Consider the following 20,091-nt stretch of genomic DNA (forward strand, 5'->3'; position numbering starts at 1 on the left):
ACGTTGATTAAGAGCGTTGTTTCAATATCGACGATGAGGTACCAATACCTCCTAACTGATAGATCTTTGAGCAATTGAGGACCATAGCACAACCTAGCCAAACCTCCTAAGTGGCATTTTGATTTATTGATTTATCAGTTGAGCGATGTTGGTTCTTCATCGTCGCTATACTGCTTTACCTAGTTCTTCATTAGGGCTTTGTTCAACTTACCCCAGCGGGAATTTCATAATCATCAATCGTTAACGGCGCGTCCAAGAGTCTGGCTAGGAACGGAGTAATGGGCAGCAGTCTGAAGGCCTCGTTTATAGCAGCCTTTATGGAAGGTGCGGCCGACAACTGCTCAGCGTGAAGCTCGCCGCGCGAAGCCAGTTCGGAGCGGATCTTCCGTTGCCATTCTGGACGACTGCTGAGTAGATACAGCAGGAAGACTAGACTGTTCGCCAACTGTTAAGGAAAAAAATTACTGTAATGCAAAGCAAGGGGGTAAGCAAGGATGTCAAGAAGAAACTTGAGATGATAGCGTAGGTAGGCTTCAAGAGCCGCCACACATTGATAGTAAAGTCGAGGGTAGAATGAGTTTTATGAACAAGTTGTATACTCTCCTTTTCGTTTCGATTGCGAGGATATTAAATACCAACAGTGGATATAAACACCTCTGGTAAAGTGGCGCGTTTTCTGCACTAGTTGCACAAGCTATTATTTTTGAACTTTTATGTTCGTGGCTATTGACGACTGATTTCCTTGGTCTTAGGCGAAGATTTTACTTTACTAGAGCACAAATCATTTTAAAGCTAACCAGCTTAAGTAGCGTTGTAATTTTCTACTAAATAATTACACTAGGTACTCGTATTTGATTTTCATTACAATTTTACACTACCTACTTCCTATGGTATTTTCGATTGATGTGGTTTCAAAAATCGGCCCCCTGTAGTGCTTTGCATGCCCTCGTCTATCTACCGGTCTCACCGTTTCAATGCTTGCCGCGATAAAGTCGATGACAGCGACCTTCTTGTCCTTTACTACTTTCAATGATATTTTTGAATGATGTGGTTTCAAAAATCGATCCCCTGTAGTGCTTTGCCTGCCGTTGTCTATCAAAGTGGTGTTAATGCCTCACCGTCTCAATGCCTGCAGTGATAAAGTCGATGACAGCGGCCTTCTTGTCCCGCATGTCGAGCTCAGGGTTGGACAGGATCTTCAGAAATATCTCCTGCATGCCGTTATCTTGCGCCGACGAACGCGAACGCACCTTCGCTTCCTCCATCAATTCGGACACTATCCTGCAGTAACAGAACGATTTTGTTAGTTGACCCTATTTTATTTGAGTTACACATCGATTAAATAATAGTAGGGGAGCCCAAGCGGGGATTTCGGGATTTACTAAAACGCGGCAGATGAGTATACAGGAGGATACCTTGTACCCGCTTAAGTACTTCCACCAAATATGAGCCCCTTAGCCTTAGGTATAATATGGCCGCCCGCCAAGGATAAAGGATCAGATTAGTAAAAAAAAAATGATCATCGGAAATTCTCGAGCGCGTCAGATTAAGGTAGGGTGAGTTAGTTACATGCTAAAACGTGTATATTCCACTAATCTGACAATTTGAGAGCGACGTAAAAAAAGGGGAGGGCTACAAAGTTGTAAAAAAAACGTCATCTAGACATTCTCGAGCGTGGCTATTTTTTATTTTGTTTTGAATTCAAGGATTACGAAAAATATATAATCTGACGATTTCCACAAACCGAAGTAACAAAAATTCATCGATAAAGTTTAATGCGTGCGATACGTGATGCCTTTATTCCCCTCTCCGCTTTGCTATTCCTCTCTCACTCTTTCTCTATATATTATTCTCTCACTGCTTCGCAACCCAATAGGTCTCTATGACGCGAGTAAATCCCGATTTAGCATCGTGGGCTACCCTACTATACCCTATAAAGGCGGTTTTCCACCAGCCAGACGATGTGGGACGACAGTTAAAATCACACTTGCTCATTTCAACAAAAGAAAACCATTATTGAATATCTCTCCAAGTAACTCATCATAACACGCACTGTACCAATGCATGCAACACATTTTTTTTTTTAATAATTACGGAATTACCTAACTTTTACAATATACCAACTTGGAAATTATAAATGCGGAAATGAGTTTAGAGTTTAGTTCTGCTTTCACGCTTTAATTACCGAATCGATTGCCATGAAATTTTTTAGTGTGGTATGGTGTATTTTTGACGCCATGTAATTGATGACCTGCAGGGCTACTACGAAACTCGAAACTCGAAGTTCGTGTCATGGGGTCCTTCTGACACTTATACTGTTTAATACGAGAGCGAGAGGGACGGTACGACACGAACTTCGAGTTTCGAGTTTCGTAGTAGCCCTGCAGTGACGAGGAATATGAAGAACATTTAACATTTTCTTTGTAAAGTCATTTCTATAGATATTTATATTTTTTATTACATATAGTGATTTAAAAAAAGGAAGCAAATTTTTTTTTCGAGTTGTCAGGTCAACGAATTCCCTTCATATAATTGTCAGATTTTTATTTAGGACGACTAGGACATCAATCTGAACCGTTAGTTTCAAGGTCACTTTCCTACATTTTTTTCGACCCCTCTTAACGACCAACCCCACCAACCAAACCGTTAGATAAATGTTTCTCGGTTATCTTATCAGATAGACGTAGGGCGTATAGGTAGGTACTCTATGAATATCTGATGCGCGATTAGAGCATTTCCATGTACCTAACTATTATTTTTTACATTTTTGAAAATTTGCAAACGCTCCCCCCTCCCCACTAAAAGGGCATACCTACTTAACGTTTTCTTCGTTCTTGTACCTAATCTTCACAATCCAATAGGTCCCCATTACCTATGCTTTACTAACTACCGATTCAGCATAACCGTCTCCCCTACTATACTCGACGACCAGATGGCCTAGTGGTTAGAGAACCTGACTACGAAGCTTGAGGTCCCGGGTTCGATTCCCGTGTCGGGGCAGATATTTGTATGAAAAATACGAATGTTTGTTCTCGGGTCTTGGGTGTTTAATATGTATTTAAGTATATATCTATATCTATATAATTATATTTATCCGTTGCTTAATACCCATAACACAAGCTTTGCTAAGCTTACTTTGGGACTAGGTCAATTATTGTGAAATATCCAGTGATATTTATTTATTTATAAAACTCACGTGTGGATAGTCTCCTCGCTTCGGACGAACGTTCTATACAGTCTCGTCGGAGCGAACTTCCACAGTGGGGCTCCGTAGTAGGAGTCTCTTTGGGCTCTGAAGTGTGTCTTCACGGCGGAGGCCAGCGTGGACGCACGGCCTGACATCCAGCGCTCCAGGAAACCTAGTCGTGTACCCAACATCAAGGCACAAACGGCTGTAATAATAATAAAAATAGTTATATGTGAGATTTCCAAGATAGGGTTCCACAGCCATTACGATAAAATAAAGTAGGTAAGTAAGTAATTTTTCTATGAATTTTGTTAGGAACCTTCTAAGTGTAGGTATGTTTTATACTTTGGGCTGCTATTTACTCTTAAACTACTAATAATTCTCAAGCAAACTTAGCCGTTATAGTTTTCCTTGTAAGTTTGAGATATTTTACTTACTACCATCGTGGTTTTTTTTAATTTTCAAACCTACTTTAAGCTTTTAGAGGGGGGGCGCTCGATTTTACTGAAAATTTTCTCTTTAAAGTTGAATCGAAAAATCGTCTTCACAACCCCAATGATTTTAAAAGACCTATCCAACGATACCTCACACTATACCTAGGCTTAGACGAGAAAAATAAAATCGCCCCAACTTTACGTCTAGTGAAGAAACCCTAACAAAAATATTTTTTGCTACCATTTTGACGGCATAAGTAGTTGTTACATATATAAATATCCATTTAAAATTACAGCTTTCTTCTCTGAGCACGCGGACGGACAGACAGACAGACAAACATAGCGAAACTTTAGCCATCGCCAATTTGGCTACGGAACCCTAAAAAGTCGCACTTAACTCACTTCTTTCTTGGTCGGCAAGATTTGATACGAGCCATTTTATTTTCTTGTAATTTTCTGTTTGCAGAAATTATTTTAATACCATTGTTATGAATTAATTAAGTACATAGAAAAGTAAAAGGACGGAGAGGGATCTTGTTCGCACGGGTATAATACCCCTCACGGGTCAACTTTGGGGAGGAGTTTAAAATTGTGTATCTCTTAGGGTCACTTAATGTGTGAACGTTCCCAAGTCTAGTCTGCCCTCGTTTAGGCTTAAAATATTATTATTAGGCATGTTTTCAATCCTGCCTCGGTTGTTGTTTAGACTTTCACCTATCTACCCTAGAAAAATACTGACACACGACCTAAGTAACCTAACAATCAAAACCTAAATTAACAATAAGTACCACTCCTTGCTGTCTGGTAATAAAGATATTTTTCTCAAACATGCTATGTAATGTTTATGTTGTGTTCCATAAAACAGGCTTCAAAGTATACTGTTGCAGGCCTAGGCCTGCAAGACAACAGTCTTTTGTTTCAATGCAAAACGTCAAATATCAACGATAAAGGCCATTATACACGACTTGAAATTAATAATCTGAATTTCTATGATTCATTTATTAGTTACTGAATAAATTCACAACACTATGAACATTATATATGTAAATATATAAATATAACCGACGCGTTTTACGTAAAATTACAATTTAATTTACATAATAAAGTATTAATGTTGCTGATTAAATGGGCTGCAGTTCGTGTATAATGGCCCTAAAAGCCGAACAGCAAACACAATTTAAAAAAAGTTTTGGCGGGAAAATTGACAAGTGTCGATGTCTTTTTTTTTGATAAGTAAGTTCCATTGTCATTTCAAAAGTTTCGTTTAGAAACGTTATTTTTTATTTTTGCAGTCCGTTATATGTACATGTTTTATAGCAATTTGATTTTATTGGAATTATTTTAACGTTTTAAAAAAACATTTTAGAATGAAATAAGCACTTATATAGATGGCAGTTATAATTTGAGTCTGGTACAATTTTAGCTGTCTTACGAATAAAACATTGATTTCTAGTTTTTTTTTTCTTTTAGTGCATGTTTGAGAAAATCACTATGCAAGCCTCGGCGTGAAAGAACATGCCAGCCTCGTATACCTATCTAACATACTCGGCCTGCAAGCCTTTCTTTCCCGGCCTCTGCAGTAATGTACTATTTTTACTATGAACAAAAAAATCGTCAACATAGCAACACGTAAAGAACATTTTGCACAAGAATGAATGAATGTATATGCGCATGCCAAACTCGTAACTTAAGTCTAGTTGCATTAAGTGCAGTAGAAATTCTATGCTCTTCTATATGCGGGTGCAGGCTAATGCCATTCCTGTGCTATCTGACCTACTTCACGGTCCTTATCTGTAACGTCATATTCCCATCATAAAATAATGGGTGCTCGCTTACGAGGGCCATTAGGTCTAAAGATTGTCGCACACATTTATGTAATACTAATGTTTTCCCGCGGCTTCGCACTCGTAAATCATTAGGCCCAAGCAGCTGAATTGAAATTCCGGGATTTTTTAAAATTCCCGTGGGAATTCCCGAAAATTAAATCGTTGTTACATTAAAAACAATCATGGTCAAATTTCATGACTCAGCCCAGCGGTTGTTGTTTTGAGATTGTATCCCTATCCCGTGGGAATATCGGAATAAAAAGTAGGCTATGTTTTATTCCAGATGTCCAGCTATCTACATACCAAATTTCATGACTCTAAGCCCAACGGTTATTAGTTCGAGATTTTTTCCCTATCCCGTGGGAACATCGGGATAAAAAAATAGCCTATGTGTTATTCCAGACGTCTACCTATCTAGGTACACGCCAAATTTCATGCCTCTAAGCCCAGCGGTTGCTATTTAGAGATTTTATCTCTATCCCATGGTAATATCGGGATAAAAAGTATTCTGTTCTATTCTAGGTTATAAACTAACTTTTTGCCTAATTTCATCCAAATCCGTCCAGCCCTTTCAGCGTGAAGAAGTAACAAACATACTCACTCACAAACTTTCACATTTATAATATTAGTAGGATTGTTTCCCGCGACACCGTCCGTTTGTATGCAATTTTTCAGGATAAAACTATCTGTGTACCGAATTTCATCTAAATCGGTTCATTCTTTGCATCTTTCAACTGACCTGCTCCTCGCCGTACCTATCTACCTACTTCTTTTTAAAATTTTGTACTCCTACATAGAACCGTTATAGTTTCGCCGAGTCCGTCCGTCCGTGATCGGTTTAGCTTAGTAGACTGCTATATAGTACTAGAAAGCTGTAATTTTTGCACCAGTAGATATAAGCCCTCTTGTTCTGAGAGGAGGCCTGTGCCCAACAGTGGGACGTAGGTATATAGGCTGGGATGAAGATATAATATTAACCACGGCGATTAAGTGGGAAAATAAAATTCAGAAAAAAAACAGTTTTCTCGTCGCAATGCATACCTTTATTGTGGAGTATCGTCGGATAAGTCTTTTAAACAAACCGGCCAAGAGCGTGTTGTACACGCACAAAATAGGGTTCCGAAGCCATTACGAAAAAAATAAGGTACCTAAGTTATGTTTTGAAGACGAAATTTCGACTGATAGAATTTCTTAGCTAACTTACTTACATTGCAGACCATAATTAAAAGCTCGTATTAACAAATGAGCTACCGATAAGGGAACTCGGTCAAGACTAAAATTAGTCATTATCTAAATTGATCCTAAATCACACTAAAATATTTAAAGGACCCTCTTTCCAAGAGGCCATAAATAGGTCGGTCTTTAAATCGGCTTATCTCTGTCATGTACACACATTAAAAAAACATGTCGAGCTAAACTCTATTTCAGATGCGAGTTATCCTATTTACTGATTAAATAGTAGATTGATAACCAAGGGTGGAAAGTGACCCATTTGATCCGAGATATTTCGTTTGAGGATGATATTCGTTTGAGGGTAAATGGGTAATTTCACCCGAGTTAGACACTCTACTTTTCATTTCGACTGTAAGCAAAGTAAAATACTACAAAAAAAATGAAAATAATAATAAATTGAATTTACTTAAGTATATCCAACCTCCAACGGTATCTTTTCGGCCACTTGCCACGGCCGACTATAAAAGAAAATCGAGTTGGTCACGACCAAGGAGCTTATATACACAACTGGAGGTTGAACGCCGAACAAATAAGTTTGACCTTTATTACTTATTTATATATTCCATCTCTTTCTTTCATATTTCACGAATGACTTCCATTTCTTTCTTAACCTAACTAAAGAAAGAGATGGAATATGTTCGTGACGTAATAAAGATCAAATTTCTTATTTCAAACGGATGTTTGGCGTTCAACCTCCAGTGTATATAAGCTCCTTGGTCATGACGTTAATAGATAGCCATGCTGAAACGTGAAAAAAAATGGTCATTGACGTGACTCAATTATTTTCGACTCCGTGGCAAATCGAAAAATAAAAAAAAAAACTTTCCACCCTAGAGATGAACCCATGAAAATTAAACTTTCCGAACAGGAGAGATGAAAAATATCTTGAGATACTCATTATCCCTCGAGACTAGACAAATCTGATGTTTTGACTCATTAGTACCTAATACATACGCCTATATTGAAATGTTTTAAATTGTCTATACTCCGTTTAATTTAAGGTTTGAATTACGGTCAAATTGTAACACACGTTTCTCGATATTTGAACACAAATGGACTAAAACACCCTAATGATTTTAAAAGACCTATCCAACGATACCCCACACTACAAGGTTGGATGAGAAAAAAAAACACCCCCACTTTACGTCTATGGGAGGTACACTAAAAAAATTTTTTTTAATTTTTATTGTACCGTTTTGTCGGCATAGTTTACATACATATTCATGCAAAATTACAGCTTTCTAGCATTGATAGTCCCTGAGCAAAGCCGCGGACGGACGGACAGACAGACAGACAGACAGACATGGCAAAACTATAAGGGTTCCGTTTTTGCCATTTTTGCTCCGGAACCCTAAAAAGCATGCAAATTTTACCGTTAAGTTTCAAATGTTAAAATAAATGGAGTATAGGGATAAAAAATATCTCTAAGCACTTTTAATGAGTGTATTATGTACCTATGTAGATACTCGTGTAGCATCCGGAGAACCAGCCTTAAATCTTTTAAGCGGTGTATAATACCTATCTTATTTCGCAAGTCTGAATTCCATAAATTAAGAGTTATGCCTTGTACCTTCTCTAGTTTAGACTACGAGTACAACAGAGACCGTATTGCCTAGCGTTTCTGGCGCTCGCGATCGCAATCAAATGACAGATTTTGCATACAATAACTGTCACTTGATTGCGATCGCGAGCGTCAGAAACGTTAGGCAATACAGCCTCGTCTCCATTGCCATTCAGCGGGGTATCTAATGCTGCTGGTATTATGAGGGCATTTGAGCCTGATACGATACAGGTGGGGTGGCTTATGATAGTTTATAACATGAGTTTAATTTATTGACGAGACCTGTTGCTGATATTAGGTATTATCCTGTATTATGGTGATTTTCCACCGGCGAGGCGAGACGAGAATTGAAATTTGTATGGCGGCGGGCGCGCGAGAATAGATACGTATTTCAATTCTCGTCTCACCTCGCCGGTGGAAAATCACCATTATAGTCCTGTCCCAGTATTGACGAAGCTTGTTGTGGGTTACTACTAGATATTTTACATGGTATAAAACAAGTAAACTACTATTATTTTTTTAGACTTTCTTTTACTCTTCATATCTACTTATTGAGACCAATCATTCTCGATAAGTTATTTCTGATATCGTTTCTATCTAGTTGAAGTCGTTAGCAAGCAAAATCATTTGATGTGATTGCTCCGTTTTACTATATTACCTATGTCTCGTCTCGTAGGTTATCGCAGCGGCAAGTCCTAATAATGTTATTTATATTCACAAGCTTCTAAATTAGATCGTCTAATTTGGAAAGTAATACAATTTCGGTGTTTCGATTGAAATCAAAGTAGGTACTCGTGAAATAAGATTTGTAAAAAAACATTCTTCTTACTTACTTACACCCTTTCTATTGATAGTGCTTGGTTGTTGCTTTATCAATTATCTTCGATGCTCGATATACATACATATATACAATACATGTATCAAATTTCAAGTCAATCGGACAATGGGAAGTGGGTAAAAGTTGAGATGCGAGATTTATTTGTCAGTAACAAGTGAGCTACATTAATTTTCATTCATGGATATTTTAGATTCATGTAAATTATCCTCGTTGATAAACGTATGTAGTTTGTACACTTCGCCATCAAACCGAACTTACATTCCAACCCCATCCGATTGGTGAGCTGTTCGAACGCGTTGACGGTGCCGTCTGGGTGGCGACAGGCCTGCAGTAGGTGCAAGAAGTCGTCGCAGATGCAATTCAGCTCGGGCAGGAACCCCTGCATGGTCTGAGGGCTTGTGAGCTCCGCGGTTAGGTGCCTTCGCAGGTGGAACCACTTCTCGCCTTGTCTGGAAACGGATAAACACCTTATTACTGAGATTGGCTTTCGTTGCGAAGTTCCATAAAAAAGTTTCAGAGTTGTGAAGTAAATTGGAGTCGCTTTCGACTATCGCTAACTTGGTTGTTACTACTTGTGTATTGTAAAAATTTCGAAAAGAAAACAAGTGATCTTAATCCCTGTCAAATAAGTTCGAATGCCAGGTGGTTCGTTGTTAGCCTTGAAGAAAGAAATATTTGACTTCCAAAAGCTTCAAACATTTACTCAAAGGTACGATACCGACAGTGTTTCAAAATGTAAGTCTTCTTACAAGTTATACCCACTGAAACGTAAACTTATCCACTTAATCAATTTAATGAACAGCACGAGGCGTGTCCATCAACCGTTTTCTTGAATGTAAATGAATAGTCTGTATGATTTTGATTTTATTAATAGGTAGGTAACAACGATTTTTCATCACAATTTTACAGAATAATTTTGTATTTATTGGCTTGGAACTAATCAAAACACGGTCGTGCTCGATTCTAGTTTGCAACTTTGTAACGTAATGGGATCGGACCGCTGCTGCAAAAAAAGTTAAAATCGCTCCTATATTTATCCGGTGCAAACGCAAGTAGAACAGAAAGAGCGGTCGCTTGGTCATTTACTGATCGAAGTTATAATTTCCGCAACACGGTAAACCACCACTTAGTTAGGTACTTGTACAATTTCTTGCGTGTAGGTATGATTGTTTAATTTATTGCTAGCAAGCAGTCTCTTTTTCCAGACAAGCAATTATCCTGTGAGTAGATACTAATGCTATCTAAGTGCCCGTACATTTTAGCAACTTGTCTAACTGTCTGAATCTAAATATAGAGTCAGGCAGGAAGTTGTCTGCGAAGTTGGTAAAAACTAGCCTCGCGTAGGTAACGTTGTCCTTTAGCAGATAAATAGATACGTGACCGGTGGTACAAAGCATTCATAACGTCTAGCTAGAACTATGCTTCCCAAAGTGGGCGAACTGCCTATTAAATGATTGACACCTTCATAACACTTTCTGGAACCATGATAACGACAAAGATATTTTTGGGATTCGCCAAGGTGATCCACCTTCATCCAAAAGCTGCCATTACCTTCTAAAGAAAGGCCAGTTTCAACTATTTCAAAATTCATTATAGCTAACAAGATTCCTCGATCTTCCATCAGAACTTTTTCATCAAATTTCAGACCAGATAGCAGGTATGTGTATAATGGCATTAATTGCATCTAACCGCGGCGTTTTTAGCCCTATCGAGTTTCATGACCACAACAAGACTACAATGAAACTTTCATTTATTTAAAAAAAATGTCGTATACTTGCCTCACTATAATTAATCCCACGTTTCAGCAGTAATGTTCTCTCGTCGAATCGTTAGTATAAATTTCGTTGTCATTAGGCGCAATATGACCATTGACACCTTATAAGCAGATGCAATGATTTTTACCCGATTGCCAGAAGGAGGGTTATTGCATATGCTTTATGAAGTTTGGGGGGCTCTGGAATGTTCTTGTACGACGCCTCTGGTCTAGACATTGACGGTTAATAAAAACGTTTTCCTTGCTATTCGAGTGCTAGCCACGTTTTACCAAATATCTTTTTGAGTGTCGGCCCTATGATTAAGCCTTGAATGTACCACACTTGCATAAATAAGGACATACAAAACATCGATTCACCGCCTAACGTAGGTATACAATACAATAACTCTTTATTACCACACCAACACATAGCAAACAGTACAGAAAACACAGGTATATACACAGACTACCAACATCATCATCGTCTAACAAGTTACATGTATATAAATCTCTCAATATGTTTTAGAGCTGTTATTGATGTAAGTAGAAAAATTATATCGGCTCAGCCTCATACTTAATAAAGAAAGCTATATTATATTCGGGTCATAGTTTATCATTGTGATGGAAGAAAAATAGACGGTGCAGACCATCAAGTTAAAAAACAGTTAAGAATAGAATAAGCCATACCTAACAGTCCTCTTAATAGTCAGTCAGTTGATATTTTTCTGCATTATTATGGATAGCTCTAGTACTAGTCAAGTTTATGCAATTACTTTAAATAAGTGCTTGCTTAAACATTTGTTAGTTTACCACGCAGGTACCACAACCTATGCCTACATATTATTTATTATGTAAGTACCTGTGTACTTACCTAAATATGGCCTTCACCCATTGCGGAAATGGTCAAAACACACATTAAGTACAATAAAAAATAACGATCAAGTTGGTAGCTATTAAAACATATATAGCAATAAAAGCTGATTCGTTATGAATTTAACGACCCAACCAAGAATGACTAGTGATCGAGACACACAGCAGTGAGTTAGCCAAGTTCACGAAGCAAAAAAAATGTGATAGTCAGTTGAAGGGATGATTACGAAAACAACATAACTATACGAGATATGATTTTACAGGAAACGAAAAGAAACTAAATATCTTTTACATACTAGTTATTAGAGATAAACATTTTATAGGTGATTTTAGTAAGTGGCCAATAGTTCAGAAATATACCATTACACATTTCAAAGACCAATATTTTTTGAAAAAAAAAATTAGTAAAATAGGTTCGTCACTTATGCAGTTATTGTAAAATTTTGTTAGTTATGTTCTTTTTGTACGAAAATAAAACAAAGTTGTCAAGGATTTGTCTTCTCATTCTAAGGAATACAAGCTTATTTTACTTCATTACGTGACTTTTTGAATACTCACATTACTTTTTTACGTTACTTACACCAGTCATGGACAGGAAACAATAATGGAATATTTTTTCCGGTAACCCAATATTAAGAAACGGATGCTACTTTTTCTAAAATTAATAACACTTACATGCAGATAACTGATGGTCATAACTAGTAAAGTTCATTAATAGTGAGCTATAAGGCATTGAATCCTTGCTGTCCATTACTGGGTACTACGGTGCTTAACATGTCTATGATTGGTGCCGTCACCCTATGTAACTAGTTTTTGTAAACAGGTAACAATTTTAGAGAAATGGGGTCTTTTTGGACAATATCATTTGCACTACTTGTAGCTCCTTCTTAGACGAACACTGATACCAATAACTCAAATCGGCCAAAAATGTTAGTTATGTTGTTTTTGTAAACATCCCTTCAATTGTCGTCTACTCGTACCTCACCTACATAGGTACCATCAGCCAAATAGTCTATCAATTTTAAAACAAATACCTATCAAATGAATATGTCACTAAAGTCGAACTTTCAAGTTGACAGACACGTCAAATTGGCATTATTGTTTTGTGACATGCAAACGATTATCAACTTTAGGGTGGTAGGTAGACCACATATTTGGCTGATGGTACTATATATTTATTGGGCTTCTATTACTCCTGCTGGCTCGTGCTGAGACACCGACTTCAAACTGGTAGAAAATTATTTTAATTTAAGTCAGTTAAATTTCTGGTTATAAAATATTTTTTACGCGCTTTTTAGTATAACTAATCCAAGAGAGAGAGAGATAAAACCATGCAACGTCAATAAAAACAGCAATTTATAATTTTTAGGATACATACCTACCTATGTCATGAAAATTGGGTAAAATCCCGGAATTTCAAAACAACTACTAGATCTATGGATCGAAGCCGCGGGTAATGACTAGTTACGAATAGGTATGACAGGCGCTATGCTTTGAAATAACTTTGGTGTCCAGTTAGATCTCTACTACTCTACTATACTATAGGTACCTACTTACTCCTAGACTTACTACTATACTTATACTTGTTTTTGTTTTTTATCTATTATTTCTGTTTTAATTGTCTTTTTGCGAATAAGCGAATAAATATTTCTATTTACTCTATTTCTATTTCAAAATTGTTTACAACCTTGGCATTTTTTCACATTTATGTTCTGATGGGATTTACGATATAGAAGTCGAACCTTAACAATAATTCAAAATTTTTCTACATAAATAATTATTAATTATTTCGATCTTGACTTGGGTCTCGCTTGAGGAAATCAATTTCTTTTAACCCGTTGAATGTTTCCTTAAACTTGACTGAAATCAAAAATATCACGCTGTAGACGTAATTTTCGAATACCAGAAAGTTTTACGATGACGGAAAACGTAACGAAACCTGAGAAGCAAGTGTGTGTGTGTGTGTGTGTGTGTGTGAAGTTCCCAATCCGCACTGGGCCAACGATGGTAGTAAGAAGGTATATCAAACTTTCAAGCAAAACTATAACGGCTAAGTTTGCTTGAGAGTTATTAGGAGTTTATGAGTAAATAGCAGCCTAAGCTATAAAATATACCTATAAACTTGGAAGATTAATCCGTATAAAATACGAAATCCTCAGAAAAATATTACTTAATTTTTTCGTAATGGCTACGGAACCCTATTTTGGGCGTGTCCGACACGCTCTTGGCCGGTTTTTTTATATATTAAAAAAGATTCGCCTGAAACATTCATAGCGTGGAATGGAAAAAAAGCAAATGTCACCGTACCCAAGCTATCCGAAAAGTACTATAATGATGATGATTAATATTCTAAAGTCATATTTATGCGAATACAACAATATTTGTGCCGTTAGTAATTATTAATTGGTTATATATTTTGCTTTATTTAGTAGCAAGGTATAATAATAATAAATTTATTTATTCCTCCACCACAAAAGTAGACAACAGTAATTAAATTAAAAGTACATGTTTTCTTATATACTATGTGTGGCGGAGACTGGTGCCCGAACTAGGAGGTACCTGTGTGCCAGGTGTATAGCAGGAGGTTGCTTAAAAAATCCTAACAATAGTTATTATACATATAATACATCAATATTCCCATAGCTGACTGATGACATCAATCCGACACTAATAATCTCTAATAATAGCCATACAAAAACAAAAAACAATAATTAAGAAGTAAAGTGGTGTTCGACACCGGATGAGAGATCGAATCGTTTAAAGGTTAAAAAATACAGGTGACATACATATAAATACATACTTAGGTAGGTATCTAATATAGGTAATCGATAAAAACACCTCCTTTTATAAGTCCCTCAAATCATCGGTCGGTAGATTTTTTTTTTCGAAAATGATATAAGTATCTTAAACAATACAGAAAACTAAATTTAACTTTTTATACACTTACATTTCTTGTATTCCCCCCACCGTTTACCAAATTGAATGTCTCCTTTAACCTTTAAAAAACGTTTCATTATTTTCTTGTGGATCCTATCCTTTTATTCTCTCTTCGGCCTATTATAGGTACGTCCCACTGCTGGGCACAGACCTGCTCTCAGAGTTAGAGGGCTTGAGATGTAGCTCCCAACGCGGATTGGCAACTTCACACACATATTATACTTCAACTGCTTCACAGTGTATCCAGGTTTCTAACTTCTAGGTTTCTTGCGATAAAGTCTATTGCTTATTACCTTAAAAATCTCTATATAGGTACATATGTTTTCTGTACTGCTTAGCTTACTATGTGTTTTTGGCGTTCAAGAAAGAGTTTGTATTGTATGTTTTGCTTCATCAAAAACCACATGGCAAATTTCAACCGTAATTTTGCACATGAATGCCGAAAAACTCGTGCTGGCTAACATAGGGCACATAGGCTCGAAAACACGAGTCTACTTTAACCATTCTCAAAGAGTGCTCCGCGAATCACAACAGCTCCGTAAAAGTACTGACCACATAATTAACATAAATGCTTATGGTGTGCCTTAAAGTTTCAGAGTATTTAATTAGTTGATTTTGTCTATACCAGGACTCCTGCAAATATTTAGATTATCCAATAGGGTTCCATCACCAAAAAAGATCGAAAACGGCTGGTTTACTTGATAGGTCAAACCACTAAGCTACCACGGCCATCCCTGTATTCAAATTGATAAAAAATTAATGCAATCTTAATCACTGGTATTGATAGAATTTCATAGACGTGATTTCATGATGTAATCGGAGGGAAACGCTAAATAATATCCGGTAAACAATTGAGTTAACTAAAAGCTTACGAGTAAAGCTACAATACAAGTACTTATTATAATAATATCCGTTGCGTGCAGCATACTGAATAATGTATTTAACAGTTCCCTCTAAATAGGTACAGAAGTCTAAATTTGGGCATCTAAATATGCAGAATATTTCCTGTTTGTCGCATTTCTTGGGTTTTTGTGTTTTAATTTGTCATTTTTGGTATACAAAATCTTGGATTAACATAGAAATTGACGAATGATTCTTACGAGATATCCAAATCGAGAATATTTTGACTCATTCGATTGCAGAGACGATCGGTCCTTTAGAGCTATACTGACGAAATAAAAGCTTACCTAATCGCAGATTTTATTTTAGACGACGAATTGAGCATTTTGGTGAAAAACATCTAGATTTTTCTCAGCAATTACAAAACATATCAAAGTGATATTTGAAAATCTGATTCTTCATTTCAATGACTTCATTTTGTAAGTTGCCGAAACACGATTCGTAAAATTTTATAGCACAGAAAAAAATATCAAAGATACCTCATGTAAGACAGGGATTTGCATGTTACAGGCAACCCAGATCAAATTAAGATTCCAAATTTTAATATTGAATTAGTTTTAACCCATACTTCAACATGATAGTTGGATTTATTTTATTAAATTGTAATTTGTAGTTGAAACGAGAAAAACCGTTTTGTCGCTTACGACATTTTAATATAAGCTAGCGCGCGCTCGTGTTTTGTATGAAATCAGTACCCTCTCATCCGTATCCGTAAAGATAGAGCTGTGCTTGTTCTGACTTTGCATTAAAGACATTACATATATGTCTTGTATTGCATTGTAAACTCTCTATTGTACATAAAAACACATGAAATTAACAAATAAAATAATAATAAGAACAATAATAATAAGACATGTCATATACGAAGTGTCTTAAAATGAATACGGTATGTTTTAGCACATAATTAGATAGTTGTATTGATCCTAGATCCTAGAAGTCGCCAGGTACTCGTAATATAAAAAAACTTAGATACTCACTCGTTAACCAATCCAGTAGAAGCATATCTGTCAGGCCGGCTCTTGCGATAGATTTGGACGATCTCCGTGGGCGGGCGGTAGGGCCGGCGGGCGGGCGTCCGCAGCACTGTCTCCAGCGCTATCCTGTCTGCGATGGACACGAGGGACGCTCCGCCCGGAGTCGTCTCCACGAACACTGGCCCGTAACGCAGTAGCATATCTGGTAATTAGGACGCGATAATCACTAGGGTCACAAGAGGGGCAAATATTTTTGTTACAAATCAAATTTGCTTGATAGGGCATGTCACACTACCAATCAAATAACATACGTTGCTAAAAAGCGATTCCTCATTAAGTTTCTGCAGCAATAGCGAGTGTGACGTCATTTATTCGTAAACAAAATCGACTAAATAAATAAAAGAATAATTCTACAGCTTTACTTAATTTGATTTTGTATTGATTTTGTTTTTTTTTATTTGAATTGAAATTTGGCTTGTAATGTACTTTCTTATATGAATAAAAATTCTAGTTATTTAAAAAATATGTGGTTTAGAGAATTTATGTGGTTTAGATGTTATCAACTACTCAATTTAAATTTGTGGTAAATAAAATGCCTCATAATCACAGTAATCTCACCTTCATAAGCCTCGTGCAACTTATTCATGCGGTACCGGGTCCAGAAGAGCCAGCGGGTCCCGACTAGGGGCAGCGACGGCGGCCCGGGCAGCCGCAGCTTGCCGTCCAATCGGCCGCGCAGCACCACTGCCCCCGCCAGCAATAGAGCCACCGCTATCAGCACGAGCGTCGGGGTCATGCCAGACCAGTCCAGCAGCGGCGGAGAAGTGTTCTGGTGAGTGAAACAACATATACTATTAAACTATTATTGCTCCTACTACTAATACTATTATTACTAGCGTATTATGTGCCCCACTGCTGGGCAGAGACCTCTCTTTTTAACGTGCACATCTCCCAAACCACAACTTTGTTCGGCCATTCGCTCAGTTTCGCCATTTCTGTCTCGGTCTGCTTTGCTGTCATCAACAAATTAGTAACCCATAATAGCTTTCCTTTCCTGGACAACTCAACTCTGGAAAACTTTAGTCTTATAAATCAGCACCTTCAACTTGTTTAAAGAGAAGCTCAAGTATCCGAGGGTTAACAGAAAGTAGGGGGAATGTGACGATAGTTAAGTCAAGACCACTGAACGTTATATCTTGAAAAATGTGCTTTTATTTTGTGTATCCCAGGATTGTGGAACACCATTGTTTTACGAGTAGGAGCTATTGTGTTATCTGTAGCGGAACTAACATGCAGAGTTCTATTTGAAATACATATAGGTCAGGGATGGCCAACTGGTCGATCGCGACTATTAGTCCAGTCGATCGTGGTAAGGCAAAAAATATAAAAACTAAACTATGCTGTTTCATTCAAGATTTCAAGAAGTATTTAATTGGTAGATCGCGCAGGGTTTCGTCAGTAAGCAGTTGATCTTGGGTCTAATCAAGTTGGCCACCCCTGATATAGGTGATATCGATAAAGGACAAATTACATGGTATCTTCGGAGTAATTCAAAGTTTTGTTGTGTGCACTTCTCAACGGTCAAATTGACCAATCGAACGTTGAACCCTCAACATCTTACCAGAATGCTCTACCACTAATGCACGGGTCAATGTATTGCCGGATTTAACAGTTATATGAATAAACGAGACATGAAAATCAAGTTTCAACTCTTCTTCATTTTGACCCATCGACTGGTATGTGATAGACTCAAAAGAAATGCTAAAGATTTACATCTATATGTATGTAGATAGGTAGGTATATATAATGCATCTTCACGATCACGTAGTTGACTGATTAACACTAAAATTTTAATGATTTCACCAAGATTCGTTTTCAAACAACGGGTTGTTAATTGTTTAGTAGCAGTTTACGCTCGGTCAAAGGGTAGTTAGACAAATAAAGGAGATTGACCACTTTTTATGGGAGTTGGACCAAGTGCTGCCAGACTAAACACACAATGCATTTATGCTCCTTAGGCTAATACTAGACTGTATGCATATAATAAAGCGCTAATAACTCTATCCCAGAAGTCATGAAAAAAAAAGTTTTGATGGGAACTGAGTATTTATTTGTTACGTTAAAGTACAGTTAGTAGAGTACTAGTCGTCATTTAGTTAATTCAGTAGTAATCGTCAATTTTCGTTAAGTTCCCAATCCGCACTGGGCCCGCGTGGGAACTACGGCCCAAGCCCTCTTGTTCTGAGAGGAGGCCTGTGCCCAGCAGTGGGACGTATATAGGCTGGGATGATGAATCGTCAATTTTGAAAATATTGTTTTTTTTTCTAATGGAACCATTTAAGAACTCGTTAGGTATTTTCTCATTTCTATGGAGCATTTGTTTAAGGTTTTTTAATGGCAATATACAAGTTCGGATAGAACGACGATTGTGCAATGTCAAAGTGAGGAAACGGAGCGGAATTTAATCAAAAATATTACGGAATTTTGAAAGGTTAAATTTGGTCCAAACAATGTCGATCTCTTTATAATAAATAATATATTGACGTGGAAGCAGCGCTACCTAAATACGAATAGACACCTTATAGCTAATCAATTACGAATGGAAGTAAATCTACTGGCCGTTTTATTGTGTTGTTTTGCATATAGTCGTACGTATCAGCCGAAATTAGACGGGTTCAGGTTGGGTTAAGATTTTATTTGCTATCGGCGGTCAGCGACCTCGAGGCCGGCGCAAACGTGGTTCTTACGCAGTGCTCTTGACATTGGCTTTGCGTAACTGTCATTACGTAACGAACTAACGTTAACGCACGCGTTTAAATGTCTGCTTCATGGATCCCTCGTGCAACCTTCAAGCATAAGATTAATTTAGTCGTATCAACCAAGACCTCGATCTTCGTGTACCTAATCCCGCCCGCCGAGAATCTGACCCAATAATCCCGTTAAAATATATATAGGTACCAAACCGTTGCTTACTTCTTTGGTTGATGTAGGAAGTTAAAATTTACAACATGAATATGAAGTGTATGAAGAGTATGAAGTGAGCTTCATCCAAGTTGTAGAAGTGCTGCCATAGTAAAAGCATAAGGCTAGTTAGAAGTGAGTTTTCTTTCTCTCCTGTGTCTCAAATTAAAATCTAAGACACGGTTTATTTTATTGTGCCATCGTCAGATTCGTCAGCTTTAAAATGCCAATGCTATTCCAACCTTTATCCAATAAGGTATCTTTTTGCTCACGTTAATAAAGCTCAAATTATTTTTTTACGGCTAGACGTAATGTAGACATACCTTAACCTTCTAATGTCTCGTTGTTGTTCCTGCCTTATGTGGCGTCGGGTTTATGTTTATATGTTTTAGCTTGCAAAGGACGATGCCCTTTTGATTACCCCTAACGCTATATTTCATACTTCGAGACCAAATTTAACTATTTAAACAGAATGAAATGTTGTTTCAAATATTCGATGCTTGTATTGCAAGAACCGTTCTTCTCCTAATTAGCGGATATAATCAATTTAATAAGGGTGTTACACCTGTAACAGGTACGAATAATTTTATGTAGTGCGCTGTGCGTGCTGCTTGCTA

The 20,091-nt window shown here is 37.2% G+C and overlaps 1 protein-coding gene across 1 annotated transcript in view; it reads right to left on the reverse strand.

Annotated features, from left to right (window-relative positions):
- LOC141439305 (ecdysone 20-monooxygenase-like) overlaps positions 1–20,091 on the reverse strand; it is a 38,152-nt gene that overhangs the window by 5,004 nt on the left and 13,057 nt on the right. Inside the window, exons 2-7 of the mRNA XM_074103570.1 lie at positions 17,132–17,342; positions 16,517–16,715; positions 9,338–9,528; positions 3,197–3,392; positions 1,119–1,281; positions 212–445 (exon numbers count right to left, since the gene is read on the reverse strand). Of these exons, the coding sequence (XP_073959671.1) occupies positions 212–445; positions 1,119–1,281; positions 3,197–3,392; positions 9,338–9,528; positions 16,517–16,715; positions 17,132–17,342 (1,194 nt within the window). The remainder of the gene's footprint in view (positions 1–211; positions 446–1,118; positions 1,282–3,196; positions 3,393–9,337; positions 9,529–16,516; positions 16,716–17,131; positions 17,343–20,091) is intronic.

This window comes from Choristoneura fumiferana, chromosome 20 (assembly GCF_025370935.1).
Source record: "Choristoneura fumiferana chromosome 20, NRCan_CFum_1, whole genome shotgun sequence".
In the NCBI taxonomy this organism is placed as follows: domain Eukaryota; kingdom Metazoa; phylum Arthropoda; class Insecta; order Lepidoptera; family Tortricidae; genus Choristoneura; species Choristoneura fumiferana.